The sequence below is a fragment of the Motacilla alba genome, chromosome 18, assembly GCF_015832195.1.
Source record: "Motacilla alba alba isolate MOTALB_02 chromosome 18, Motacilla_alba_V1.0_pri, whole genome shotgun sequence".
Classification (NCBI taxonomy): Eukaryota; Metazoa; Chordata; class Aves; order Passeriformes; family Motacillidae; genus Motacilla; species Motacilla alba.
The window spans coordinates 5,885,742-5,898,854 of record NC_052033.1 but is presented as its reverse complement, the minus strand read 5'-3'; the positions used below and the strand labels follow the sequence as shown (position 1 = coordinate 5,898,854).

Sequence of the window (13,113 nt, the reverse complement as noted above, 5' to 3'; positions counted from 1 at the left end):
CATCCAACCTGGCCTGGAACACTTACGGGAATGGGGCAGGCACCTGGACAAGGGGTTGGAAGAGAGATCGACTGAGGATTGTTAGGTGGGCAAAGTGCATCAGGCAAAAGAAGGCCTCTGGAGCTGAATTTGGATGGAGGCTGAGAAAGCAGCAGGGGACAGCTTGCCCCATTCTTGCTCTGCCCTTTCCCTCCTCTGGCTAGGGCTGGAGATCCCCAGGCCACAAGAGAGGGCTGCACCCTGTGGGCAGGGTTAGCCTCTGCAAGGAGGGTGCCCTTCTCTCAAGTTTCCAGGGTGGTCTCGGCTCCTTGAACCCTTCCTCCCAGAGGCTGCCCTGCATGGAGCATGAGCTCAGATAGGAAGGGGGATTGCTCCGATCAGCCACCTCCAAGACCACCTTTATGCCTTTGCATCCTTTGCCAAGGAGCAGGCACGTCCCAGGAGCGATGGTGACCTCACCCATCAGCTGCCCAGGAGCCTTTGTGGGACCTGGGCTTCTCTATTGTGCTTCCTGGTGGAAGCATCAGCCTGTTCTGTGCACACAAGACTCCCACCAAGTGTTTCTGCTGATCTAGGTTATTCCTCTCTGTAGGTTGCAGCTGCATGGTACACCATGTATGGCACTTTGATACAGGAGGCAGCAGCCCTGCAAGGGATAGCATATCATACCTTGGCTATGAGACTGCTTCTAATTAACCCATTTAATCTCATGCAGTAGGGAGGCATGTGGGTGAGAGATGTTTTGTCTGGCACAGGGTGGGAGGCTGCCTTTGCAGCAGAGGCTGGTGGAGCTTGTTACACCCATTGCTGTTCCCAGAGGCACAAACCCTCCATGGATCAGGGCCTGCTGTGTCCAGGTTGGTGCTCAGATGCTGCTGCAAACTGTCTGTTCAGCTCTGTGGCTGGGTCAGCTCCCCATGTCCCAGCACAGAGAGGGCCAAGCCTCTGTGGTGGCTCCTCGGTCTGATTTGAAGGCAGTGACTTTTGAAGAGGTGAATAAAGTCTTTTATTAAAAAAAAAAAAAAAACCAAACAAACCTAAACCCAAAAAATATCCTAAACCATAGTATTTGCTGGGCTGTGTTGCCCCCTCCTTGGGGCACTTCTTGCTTTGATTTGCCAGGGCCATTTGGTGCATCCTGGCTGTGCCGTGTGGAGTGGGGACGAAAGGACCATCTGCCACTGCCCTGCATCTCCCCACTCCCCAGCCTTTGATGGAGTTTTTTATCAGCATCAAAGGAGCTTAGATCAGACTCCACGGCCAGACCAGAGCCTGTTCTGGGGGGTACATGGTGATGCCACCCATGGCCACTGGCTCTTTGGTCCCATTGCAGTCCCAGAGCACCTTCATCGTGGGTACTCTTCACACACAATTACTGTCCTCTCCCTCCTTTAATCCCCAAAATTCCCCAACAAGTGAAGGGCACCTGGCAGATTTGGGGACAGGGAACAAGGAGGGTGAGAAAAAGATTAGTTTCAGGCTGACATATTTTTTCCTCCTTTCCCTCCTTCTTCACCTACTCCTTCTTCACCCCCAAAGTTCATTAATTCCCATCATCTGGTTTGTGTAATCATCGTGGTGAGTGTTTGGCGGAGCTGGATAGGGTTACATCCATTTCAAAAAGGCCGAGGCTGGTTCCCAGCCGGGCCCTTTTGTTGTTGTATAATTTGCCAACCCAAACAACAGACTCCTGCTTGAGACAAAGGCACACATGTTGCTCTTACCACTGGTCATAAAAAAAAGGAGAGACTGCCTGCTACTGCACAGTGGTATGGTGCAACAGCAGCTGAAGCCAAGGAAAAATTTTGGTAAGATGATGTATCAAATAATAAAGCAGCAAGCACTCACACCCCCACAGAGGAATTTGCTATTGTTTCTCCTCTGTCTATTTCTTCCTCTTCCTCCATCTCTCTCATTGCCCTTTCCCATTGCTGTCACCAGAATGCAGAGCCAAAGCCAAGAAGGTAATTTTGAAGCCAGCTGACCTTGGTGGCAGGGTTTGTGATGCAATTAAAACACTTTATTGCTTTAACAGTCTTTCCCAGAGCTGGCCAGGTTCCTTCTTTCAAGGAGTATTGCTGGGGTTCGAGGGGTTTGTGATCAGCCATGCAGGCGAAGGGGCCTGATGGGGTCGGGAGGGGACCAGTGTGGTGGCCTCAGGAGCTGAGCTGGTGATGCTTTGGGGTTTTGGTTGATGAGCATCTGAGCTCTTGCTCGTGGTCAGGTGCCAGTATGGGGCTACAGCTGTGTGGTTTCAATCCAGCCCCTGCCCTGGCTGCTCTTACCAGCACTGTACATTTTTCCTGCTTTCTGACAGCAAGATGCTGCCTTGGAAACTGGGAGCAACTGGGTACCACCTTGGCAGAGGGCATGAGCCGTAAGGCAAAGCTGCCACCAATGGAGGTACCACCCCACCCTTCCCTGGGTGCCTACAGCTCTTTTTCAATATTTTAGAATTAACTCACTCGGCCTAAATTTATTTATTGATATGGGGAGGAGAGAAAAGGAGGCAGAGAAGCAGCAGGAATTAGATTGAGAATTGGCTATTGCAGTAAAGCCCTCCTTAAAAATATTTGGCTTAAGATGACAGATGGACAGATAGACTGCGGTGTGACATGAGCCTTTGGCTTTGGTGGGAGCCTGACCAGAGCAAAGCTGCACAGGACCATGCTGAGATGGGAACAGGGTACCAAACTGCCCCTGGGATGGGGACAAGGCAGAGGGAGCTGCACCATACTGGAAAGAAACAGCTTCTGAGGGGATGCAGCTTTAATCTCCCTCATCTTCTGCACTTGGTTCTTCAGAGCTGTTCCAAGCCTGAACAGGCCACTACTGGGCCTGTTTGCTTTCCAACCTGTAAATTAAAAATGCAGCAAAAATCTTAAATTCATCATGTGCATTAAGTTGTACCATGTTCTGGGTTGTTCTGTTACTGGCTGTACTTTAGCTTGGTGTCATCTTGGGTTTTCAAACCCTCTGTCATTACTCTGGAGACTAAAAAATCTGTTTTCCCCTAGGATGGGAGAAAAACTTTGTTGTTGACCTTTTGTATTTCTATTCACCTTCTCACCACAACTTTTCAATCTAGTTCATGCAGTTTCTTGGGAGGATTTGGGGGACACTTTTCCCAGAAAAAAAATCAGATTGTCAAAATTGGGTTTTCTAAAAAGGGATCACTTTTTGCCTTCTTGAAACATCAGTGAGGAATGGGGCAGAAACTGGTCAGAGATAGGTCAGATGCTCTGTGTGTGGTGCTGGGCTGCAAAGCAAATGGTTATGGGTTACAGACATGAATTTGGCATAAATGTGGCTGATATCCCAAATAATTTGACTTTCTTTTCTTCCCATTTCCCATGTTTTTCTTGCTTCCAGGGAACAGCTGTGGGGGGAAAGTCTAGAAATTCTGTGCTAAAGTGGTTCTTGCTGTGTTTGCTGGCAGAGCTGCTGTTGGGACTGCTGTGAGTGCACTCCATCTCCTCCAGGAGAGTTTTGTCACCTTTGCCGAGGGAAACTGAGGAAGCACAGAGGATGGAGGAAGTGTGGTGGTGTGGAGCAGAGAGGTTTGAGACTGGAAGGTGCCATTGCTGCAGCTGCTTCACAGGACAACCCGGTTTTAAGTCTTACCTGTGGGACTCATTACTTGAATTTGTTGGAGCAGGGGGAACACCTCCCAGGGCGGTGCTGGGTGGCTCCAGGTGCTGGAGAGGAATCCATCCAGCATGAAACCTTCCTCAGAAGGGAAAGCCCATCTGCTCAGCTCTGGAGCTTCTGCTGGGCAGCAGGGCAGCTGTGTGAGCTGGGCCTTGGCGGGGCACCTGGCAGTGACCCCCGGCTGCCCAGGGCACGGGGTTGTGGCTGCACCATGGGCTCAGCCCTGCCGCGGGCAGAGCAGGAGGGTTTATCCCAGCAGGTGCTGGCCGTGGCAGGAGGTGCATGGGGGGACCAACAGACGTCCCCAGGGATAAAACCAGACACCACAGCTGTGCTCTGCCCTGCCCTGGTCTGTCCTACCTGTGGCAAATAATGCAGCAACAGGTTGTGGGGGTCCTCTCACCCCCCTGGCACGTTCCTCCTTGAGCAGCAGCAGCAGATTAGCCTGGAGCTCCTCTGTGCAGACAAAAGCTGCCACGAAGGGCATTAGGCTTCAGGATTGGATTACCATGTGGCCACCTGTCATCCCCACTTTGTAAATTTATCTCACTCTGGGTCTGATTTTCACATTGGAGAAGTTTGCACTTAAAAAAACCCCACAAAATCCCCTGCCCAGTGCCTTTCAAGCAACAGCCTGGCTGAGTTCATCTTAGTATCCCTTCTTATTCCAGGCTTCAGAGCTGCGTGGGGCTGGGGATTAGGGCTGTTTGAATGAAGAGAGCCTTTATTACATTAGTTTAAGTGGTTAATAGGTAAAGTAGGCCAATCCATCTTTAGACTAAGCCTATCACTTCGCCCACGAAGGGTGCAGGCTTCACCGAGGAAATGTTCATTAAAGGAAAAGCTTTTCCTCTGTCCCTCTTGACATGTTAATAGCTCAGGGTTAGGGGCTTGCTTTTCGCCTGTGCAAAATTCATAGCTGTGCAAAATTCATAGCTGTGCTCACACAGCAACTTCCTCCCCTTGCTGGGACCCAGTTGCTGGCAGCTCTGCCCTAGTCAGCAGTGCTGAGCCCCACCAGTGCTTTCTGGCTGAGGAATAAAGGATGCTGGGAGTCTGCTGCTGCTCCTCATCCTCATTTCCTTCTTCCATGCTCAATAAGCAGGTGCCTCATCCCTTCCCAAGCAGGGAAGGGGGGATGGAGTTCAAATGACAGGTAGAGGCAGTGCTTTGGTGCTGGGACTCTCTGCTGTGGGATGTTCTCAAGGCCAGAAGTATTTGTGGGTTTGAAAGAATTAGACAGTTCATAGTTGCTATGAAATAGGATGATTTGGATGCAGATGCTGTCTCCAGAGGTCTTTGAACTCCAGGTTGCCAGAAGGCAGGAGGATAACGAGGCAGGAGGGATGGCTTGCCAAGGTTTTCATGCTGTATTTTCTACTACAGTTTCCACTATGGCCCTCAGTGGTGTGTCTATCCAGCCCTGGGGCTCAGCTGAGCTCTCTGTTTCCCACAGCCTGGTTCTCTCTGTCATCTCCCCATGCTCTGCTGTATGGAGAGCAGTGGTAGCTGCGCCTCTGCCTTTCTCACCTGGTGTCAGGCAGTGCTGGCAGGAGCTGCCCATGTCTCCATGGTGCCTGAGAATCCTCCATGGAAACAGAGGCTCCACAAGCTGCCTGGGGTGATCTGTATCCCCCTGAGCTGGAAGCAGGTTTCTGCTGGACCCCACTCCTTTCTGCCAAGGGGCTGCATCCCGCCAGGGCATCGTGGCTTCTCACCATCACAGCTCCTCTTTCCCCTCCCAAAGCAGCAGCTGTAGTTTAGCATGGCCCTTGCTGCCTTGGAGCCCCAGGAGCAGATATGTTCAGGTCTGGATCTGGTCCTCCTTCCACCAAAATGTATGTCCAGTGTGTTGTGTTGGAGCTGCAGTGCTCTGCTGGGCCAAGTTGCCCTTCTCCAGCTGTGGCTTGAATGGGAATAAATTCTTCTTGGTGATTTTTCCACCACTATGAGTTCAGACCAGCCAACGTACCAGTTCCTTCTGTCCCTGAGGCTCTGCTGTCTCTGGCTGCCAGCATGATGGATGGTGCCTCTGTGGGAGATTATGGAAACCATGGGAAAGCTCCTCACAACTGACATGCCCATGCAGTAAAACTTTGCTTTCCTGGATGTGGTGTTGTCAGAGGTTCAAACGACCTCTATGGGCCACGATATTTGGCTTCACTTGCAGCTGTCTTTCTTTCATGCAGACTCTTTACAAATAAAGCAGAGTCTGAGGCAATCTTGAGGGTCTTAGTTTTGGGCTATGCCTGGCACCTATGTGGTACACTGAAGGGAGAGCAGGAGCAAGGGCTCAAGGGCTCTTTTGGGTGGATCCAGGCCTTGTACGTGGGGTGAAGGTTCTGTTTCTACCTCTGCTCACCTCAGCCTGTGTTGGCCAACCTGAGGGCAGTAGGTGAGTCAATGTGCCTTGTTCTGCTTTGCTTGCTGTGATGGGTCACCAGCAAAATGTTCTTAAATTGCCAAGAATGCAGGCCCTCTCCAAAAATAACAATCTGGGAGGTTTAGGCTTGCCCAGAACGGAATACTTTCAGCCACAAGCGCAGTGTGGGTCCAGGGGATGAACTGCTCTGCAAAGGGGCTGATGCCAGGCCAATGGATGCCTCTTAGGTAAGGAGTTACTCCCTGCTTTCTTCCACCTATGGGGAGCTCCTCTGTATTTGCTGAAATGCTAATTAAGAACCTGTGTTTCCCAACTGAATCAACTGACTTGGCACTCCATCCCCAGCAATTTCCTCCTGTTTCACAGCCCAGCCCTGCCCAATGCCTTTCTTGTGCAAGGAGGGGAAAAATAAACCTTGCATCATTCCCATGAGACTGATAAATACTGGCTGTAGTGGTCCTGGAGGAGACATCAGTCCCAAAATGCAGGGCCCCGTACAACCAGCAATCTGATGAACCTGGCCTAAGGCTGAAGGGCTTCAGTGGAACACGGGCAACCTGAGAATGTTTTGGGAAGCTTTCTCCTCTCTAGGCAGGTCTCGGGCCATTAAGGGCTTCATGGGTGGAAAACAACCTCTTAAATCAAGCTGAAAAGCAGTTGGTGGCCATTGCAGGATGTAGAACTTGGATTTAATGTGGCCATAAAAGGGGACACCACTTAATGAGCAAATGTTGAAATCTACCTCAGCCCACGACAAATTTAAGAGTTGCTCTGAGTGTTATTGACTGGCCCTATTCTGTGACAGCATTATGGGGTTGCAGAGTTGGCCAGAAAGGCAGAGGATTAGTCAGAGTTTTATTCTGGTTGCTGGTTTTGGCACACAAACTAGCTCCTGCCTTCCAGAAGCTCTCACATCCCAGGTATCTGGTAGACCAGCGTGATTTTTATCTGCATGTGAAACTCCACTTGTGTGGACTTGAAATCCCAGCCTTCAGGGTTGCCACCACCTCTGGCCATGACTGGCAGTTCCACGAGCTGACCTCCTCTTCCTCCACAGTCCAGCTTGTCCATTACCACTTCTACCGGAGTGCCATGCAGCTCTGGCACAGGGATTCTCCCACCCTGGCGCTGTGGAGCAGGGGCTGTGTGGGCAGCCTCGAGGCACAGCTCACAGGGAGGATGGAGGTGCAGCCACTGGGTGCCCCTTGCCAGTAAACACATTGCACAAAGGTAATGCCAGAGGCTGATGAAGAAAAATACCAGGTACAGTGTGAGCTCACCAATAGTTGCATAAACAGCTCCTGACCAAATTTCGTAGACATGGGATGATTTTCGATGCAAACAGACCTCTCATTTCTGGATCCCCTGTTATTTGCCCTCAGAACAGACTGGTCAGTTTTCTTCCTTTGAATTCTTAATAAGGGCAACCGTTGGCTTCAGCACAAATGATCAGTGGCTGTTTTAATTGCAAGAGCCCTGGTGATCTTTGCAGTGGAAGCATAAAAGCAGTCAGGGAGGAGACGGCTGTTGGGAACAGCCTCTGTGTGGTGTCCTGTGGCTGAGGGAAGCACAGCTTCAGGCCTGCAGACCACACGCTGGCTGCTTATTTCTCTGTGCTGGGTGGATGCTTTGAAAACTTAATCAAGTTTTATAACTTTAATTTCGTGCTTGACTCCCCTTTTGCCTTTTCTTTTCAACTGTCTCTCAACCCAGAGTGAATGAGTCCGTTCGGGCTGTAAAGGGAAAGAGCTGGCAAACGGTCTAAAATAATTTAGCTTGCTGAGTGAATAATAGGAAAAAATTACTCTTACTGCTTCATGCCACTTCCATCAATTCTGCAAGCTCCCCACTCTTTCCCCATGTGGTTAATTAGGAACAGGCAGGGAATAAGGTGGAATTGCTGGAAGCTTTAAGTTTTAAAAGTACTTTGTGAAGGTATGTCCTGCCCGTGTGCTGAAGTTGTGTTCTCCACAGCTGTATCCCATACCCTGATCTGCTGTAACCCGTGGGGCAGTGCTGGGCTGGGGTTGTCCTCATTGTCTCTTGGACTGGGATGTGCTGAAGATGCCACGGGCAGCTCCTGATGCCCTTTCTAGTTCATGTGAGGAAACAAGTGATAAGGAATAGTAAAGCAGGGGGTGAAACTGGATGCAAGAGGACACCTGTGAGTGAAGTCCTGCTGCAGGCATGCCAGAGAAAAATTGCACCCTCCTGCCTGAATTGGGAAAAGTTTTGCATTTGGAATGCTGAGGGAAAATGAGGTGGACGTACTCTAGTGATCTCCTACTTTTCTGCTGTACCATCCTCTCATTCCCATGGGGAAATGAGCTCTGGATTGGGGCTGGGGTCTCAGTGGTGTTGTCATGAGCCAAAACAGCCACCTGGTGCAGCTCAGGACCCATCCTGACCAGTCTGGAGCTGGTGTGGTACATTCGGCCATGGTCAAAGTGCAGAGTGTAGCTCAGCTAATCCACTCATGAATAACTGGGGGATTACTCAACTGGATTTCTAATACAGTGGCCTTTAATAATAATCCTCCCTAATCCCTAAATCAATGCGAAATGGATTTGTCTGTATGATCCAAATGGCATGTGAAGGCATTTTAGGGAGAAGAATTCTTGTGTATCTGTGTGTGAGCATACATGTAACTGCGTATGGATTTTTTTGTTCCTCTTCCTTGCCCTTCTGACCCATGTCTGTGTGTTTTGCTGGCAGGGAGCTGATGCCCAGGACCCTGGAGGGGCAGATCACCATGGAGAAGACCCCCAGCTACTTCGTCACCAAGGAGGCCCCCGCCCGCATCTCCTCCATGTCCAGGGGCACCAAGCTGATCGTGGTGGTGCGGGACCCCGTGACCAGAGCCATCTCGGACTACACCCAGACGCTCTCCAAGAAGCCTGACATCCCCACCTTTGAGAGCCTGACCTTCAAAAACAGGACTACGGGCCTGATCGACACCTCGTGGAGCGCCATCCAGATTGGCATCTACGCCAAGCACCTGGAGAACTGGCTGCTGCACTTCCCCATCGGGCAGATCCTCTTTGTCAGCGGGGAGAGGCTCATCAGCGATCCTGCAGGGGAGCTGGGCAGGGTCCAGGACTTTCTGGGCCTCAAGAGGATCATCACGGACAAACACTTCTACTTCAACAAAACCAAGGGCTTCCCGTGCCTGAAGAAGGCAGAGGGCAGCAGCAAACCCCACTGCCTGGGGAAGACAAAAGGCAGGACCCACCCTGACATCGACCAGGAGGTGGTGCAGAGGCTGAGGGACTTCTACCGGCCCTTCAACATGAAGTTCTACCAGATGACAGGGCAGGACTTCGGCTGGGACTGAGCCTGGCATGGGAAAGCCCCCTGCTATTACTTGCCCAGCACGGTTTGCTTATATAAAGAGATATATATGTATGTAAAATGTACAGAAATCTATTTTATAATAATTTATTTTTAATTCCTAAGCAATTAATTCACTAAGCTGCCTAACCACACTGGCTAGAACGGTAGCCTGTAACCTGTTTAACATTCCACGGTGTTTGATTCTAATGTCTCTCCTTTCCTTGTTTTTTTGCCCTTCTTCTTTCTCTTTGGTTTGGTTTGTAACAGACAGTGCTTCCACTTTTCCTAAACAAAATTTGTATTTAAAAATCAAAAGAAGGGAGGGAGGGAAAGCACAAGTTTATTTTTGTTACGGGTATCTGGCCTTTATAAACGCTTGCTTTCCCTATTCCAGTGTCCCAGTCTCTGCTCCGCTGTTGTGCTCCCTCATCCCACAATTTTCTGGCCAGTCCCATGGCCCTGGGGGTGTTTCTCTGGGCTGGGTGGGAGGAAGGCTGGGCGTCTCTGCACCCCACATACCTCTGCTGAGCAGCAGCATGTTTTCCCAGTGGCTGTAAGCCTGGGAACCCCAAGCCAAGGGCCCCTGCTCAGGATTGCCAGGAGGGCAATGTGCTCTTTCTCCAGCACAGAAGCTGCAGAGCTTGTTGCATGGACAGAGCTCTCCTCAGTACAGTTTTCCTTCCTGCTTTTTGTCCAGGAGGTTCTTTCCCACAATCCCTCTATGCATTTAAAGTCTTTACTGCAGGACAAATGCAAAATGCCGTGTCTGTGTGACATGTGTGGTGCTGGTCAGAGTGACTTGCAGAAAGTGTCGCTCCAGGAGCACCCATGCACACCAGGCACTGCTGGGAGATGGCAGTGCCTGCAGCACTCTCCACCCACCAAAGACACCAGCAGAACCACTGGGAAAACCTCAGGTGTGTGCCTGGCATCGTGCCCAGCACGGAGCGTGTCCCAGGACATGGCACAGGCACTGTTACCTCCAGCCCCACGGCCACCCCAGCACCTCCCAGTATGTGAGGCTGGGGAACGTCTCCCTTAGCCCTCTTAATTCCCATCAGTTTTTGCTCCAGCACCCTATCTGTGGTCTCTCCCAAGGAGCACTGTTTGCTTAGAGCCAGGGAGTAGTGCTGCTTTACCAACAAGGGTGAATCCGTAGGAAGGCAGGGGGGAATCTGGGCACTGGGAATCTGGGCACGCTGGGCTTGGGGTGTTCCTGGCAGTCCCTGGGTGCCCTGGCTGAGCAGCCAGGCAGGACAGGAGGCTCCAAACATGCAACCATTAACCTGAATGAAATCCTTCTCCTCGGGTGTATGCACTTGCAGTGGCACTCCAGGACAGGTTAGGCGGGCTGTCCTGAGAGCTCTGCCAGTGTTTCCTGAGCTCAGGCAGTCCTGATGAGCACTCTGTGTCCGATGCCTTCTCATTGCTGCCAGAGGTTCTGCCAGCTTGACTGGAACGCCTTCAGAGCAAGGTGGCAGCAGAAATGATTTTCTCATTGAATGTTTACCAGAAAGAGAGCTCTGATGTCTTTGGGCAGCAGAGCTCCCCGCACCTCACCTGCAGCCCTGCAACGAGGCACTGCACCGAGCACCTCCTGGTATTGCCGTGGGAGCACTTCAGGGGCAGTGTGAGCGAAACTGGAGCAACAGAAGCACCACTGGGGAGAACATCTAATTTCATATGCATTGCCTTTAGAAATCCATGCCCTGCACCTCTCAATCGTCACCCGTAGCTCCCCCTCAGAGCTGCCCGTTGTAGCTGTGCCCTGCTGTGGTGGGGCCCATTCAGTGGTGCTTCCCAAATGTTTGTTTTACTTTTGCAGCCTCCTCATTCTTGCCTGCCCCTTCCATCTCTCTGCTGTGGCTGTTGGGTGAGGAAAGTGTTCCTCAGAGCCTGGGCTGCTCTGTCTGGGTCTGTCCTGCTGCAGCAGACACAGCAAAGAGCAGGCTTGGCTCTGGGTCTGCTGCAGGTGCCAGGGAGCTGCCTTTCAGAGCTCTGTTTAAACCTGAGGGCTTTTGGCCTGCTCAGCAGTGTCACACTTCCAGAGGGATTTAGGGACTCGCACCCTCGTGTGTGGGTTCACACTTGAGGTGGAGTGCATGTGGGTGACCTCAAGGAAAGGGAGATTTAAGCATAACCTCATCAGGCTGAGCTGCCTACAAAGCTGCTGTGAGCAGGACCCAAATCCCTCCTTGGGGTTTGCCTCCAAACACATCTTCCCACAAACAGGGAAGTTCTCCTTCTTGCCCTGAGCCATTTCTAATGAAGAAATGACACTTTGGGCCAGTGCAGTCTGACTTCAGAGGGTTCAGGCGGGATGAGGGACCTGCTGGGCTGTGCAGGCTGACAGCCCCTGCTTTCCCTCTGTCCTGCAAAATCCCTGAGCAGCTGGGTGGATCTATGCACTTTTGAGGGATTTGGCTTCAACTCCAGCCAAGTCCCTGGCTCTGTTTCCTGCTGCCAGGACAGGTGATGAGTGCAGGAATATGTCTGCTTTATCCCAGACCCTGCCACTGTTGGGTGACTGAGGGGAAGGAGCCGCAGGCACTAAGAAAATATTCCTGGCAGAATAACAAGAGATTTTTGGTTCTCAAAGCCTCAGTCTTCCTTCTAGCAGCTTATGCAAGGCATGGAAAGAAGTTTGACCTCTCCACTTGGCCCCTGGGTGAGCTCCCAACCGTGGCCGTGCCATCCCCCAGTGTTTCACTGGTGCAGCCTCCAGGAGCTGTGTGTTGGCATGGGCTCCTTTCCAGGCGCTTCCCTCCAGGGTCTGTGCCGGCTGCTCGATGCCTGAAGAGTTTCGCATCCCCTTGCAAGTCTTCCTTGCTTTCCTGGAAACAAGTTTTTACTATCCCAATGCCTTCCTCAGCTGCACAGCAGAGTGTGGGCTTAATCAAGCCCCGCTGTGAAGAACTCCTGTGGAGCAAACTCGTTGGAGAGTGGAAATACAGAGAGTGAGGAATAACTCTTCTAACCATTAGCAAATTGTCTCAATATCCTTCATAATGAAGTCTGCACTAGACTTTTATTGTAAAAAAGCCTTACCTAACAAATATGACAATGAAGGTGAATTCTCTGTGGTGTTCATCTGGTTGCTAATATTGGAATCAGTGCATTTTTTAAAAATACCCCCCTTATTTTTTTTTTTTAAATTAAGCTTGGAGGTGTGATTAGAAGTTTGGTTGAGTTCTTTTTTTTCACATTGTAACTTTAATTTATGGCTGAGTTTCATTCAGTCCTGTATTCAGAAATGCAGTATTGCTATTAGTGATGTGTTGTCTGTAACATGGTTCTATAGTCTAGTAGCCAATTTGTAAAAAAAAAAAAAAAAAAAAGAACAAAATAGAAAGGAAAACAAACAAAAAAAGCCACAAAAAAGAAAATCTAAAAAAAGTATATGGAGTATTTTGTGGTATGTACAACACAAATTAATTTTACACAGAGAAAGATGTTTCTAGGAAAATGAAATTCTGATAATTCATACTATTTGTATGAACAAATAAAAACTCTATTTTCCGAAGCGACAGGCACAGCTGTGTTCATTCGGGAGGGCTGGATGTGCTGTCCATGCCAGGGTGCCCAGGGCAAAGCCCAGGAGCCAGGCTTGAGCCAGGCCGAGGGACGCGAGCCTGGCCAGGGCTGTCCTGGGGCACGTGGGGGCTCTGGGGGCTGCCCAGCCAGGGCTGTGGGGCTGTCCTGGGGTACGTGGGGGTCCGGGGGCTGCCCAGCCAGGGCTGTGGGGC

The 13,113-nt window shown here is 50.8% G+C and overlaps 1 protein-coding gene across 1 annotated transcript in view; it reads left to right on the top strand.

The window, feature by feature from the left end:
- HS3ST3B1 (heparan sulfate-glucosamine 3-sulfotransferase 3B1) overlaps positions 1-12,892 on the top strand; it is a 29,466-nt gene extending 16,574 nt beyond the window's left edge. Inside the window, exon 2 of the mRNA XM_038157357.1 lies at positions 8,750-12,892. Within this exon, the coding sequence (XP_038013285.1) occupies positions 8,750-9,368 (619 nt within the window). The 3' untranslated portion in view covers positions 9,369-12,892. The remainder of the gene's footprint in view (positions 1-8,749) is intronic.
- Positions 12,893-13,113: the final 221 nt, after the last annotated feature.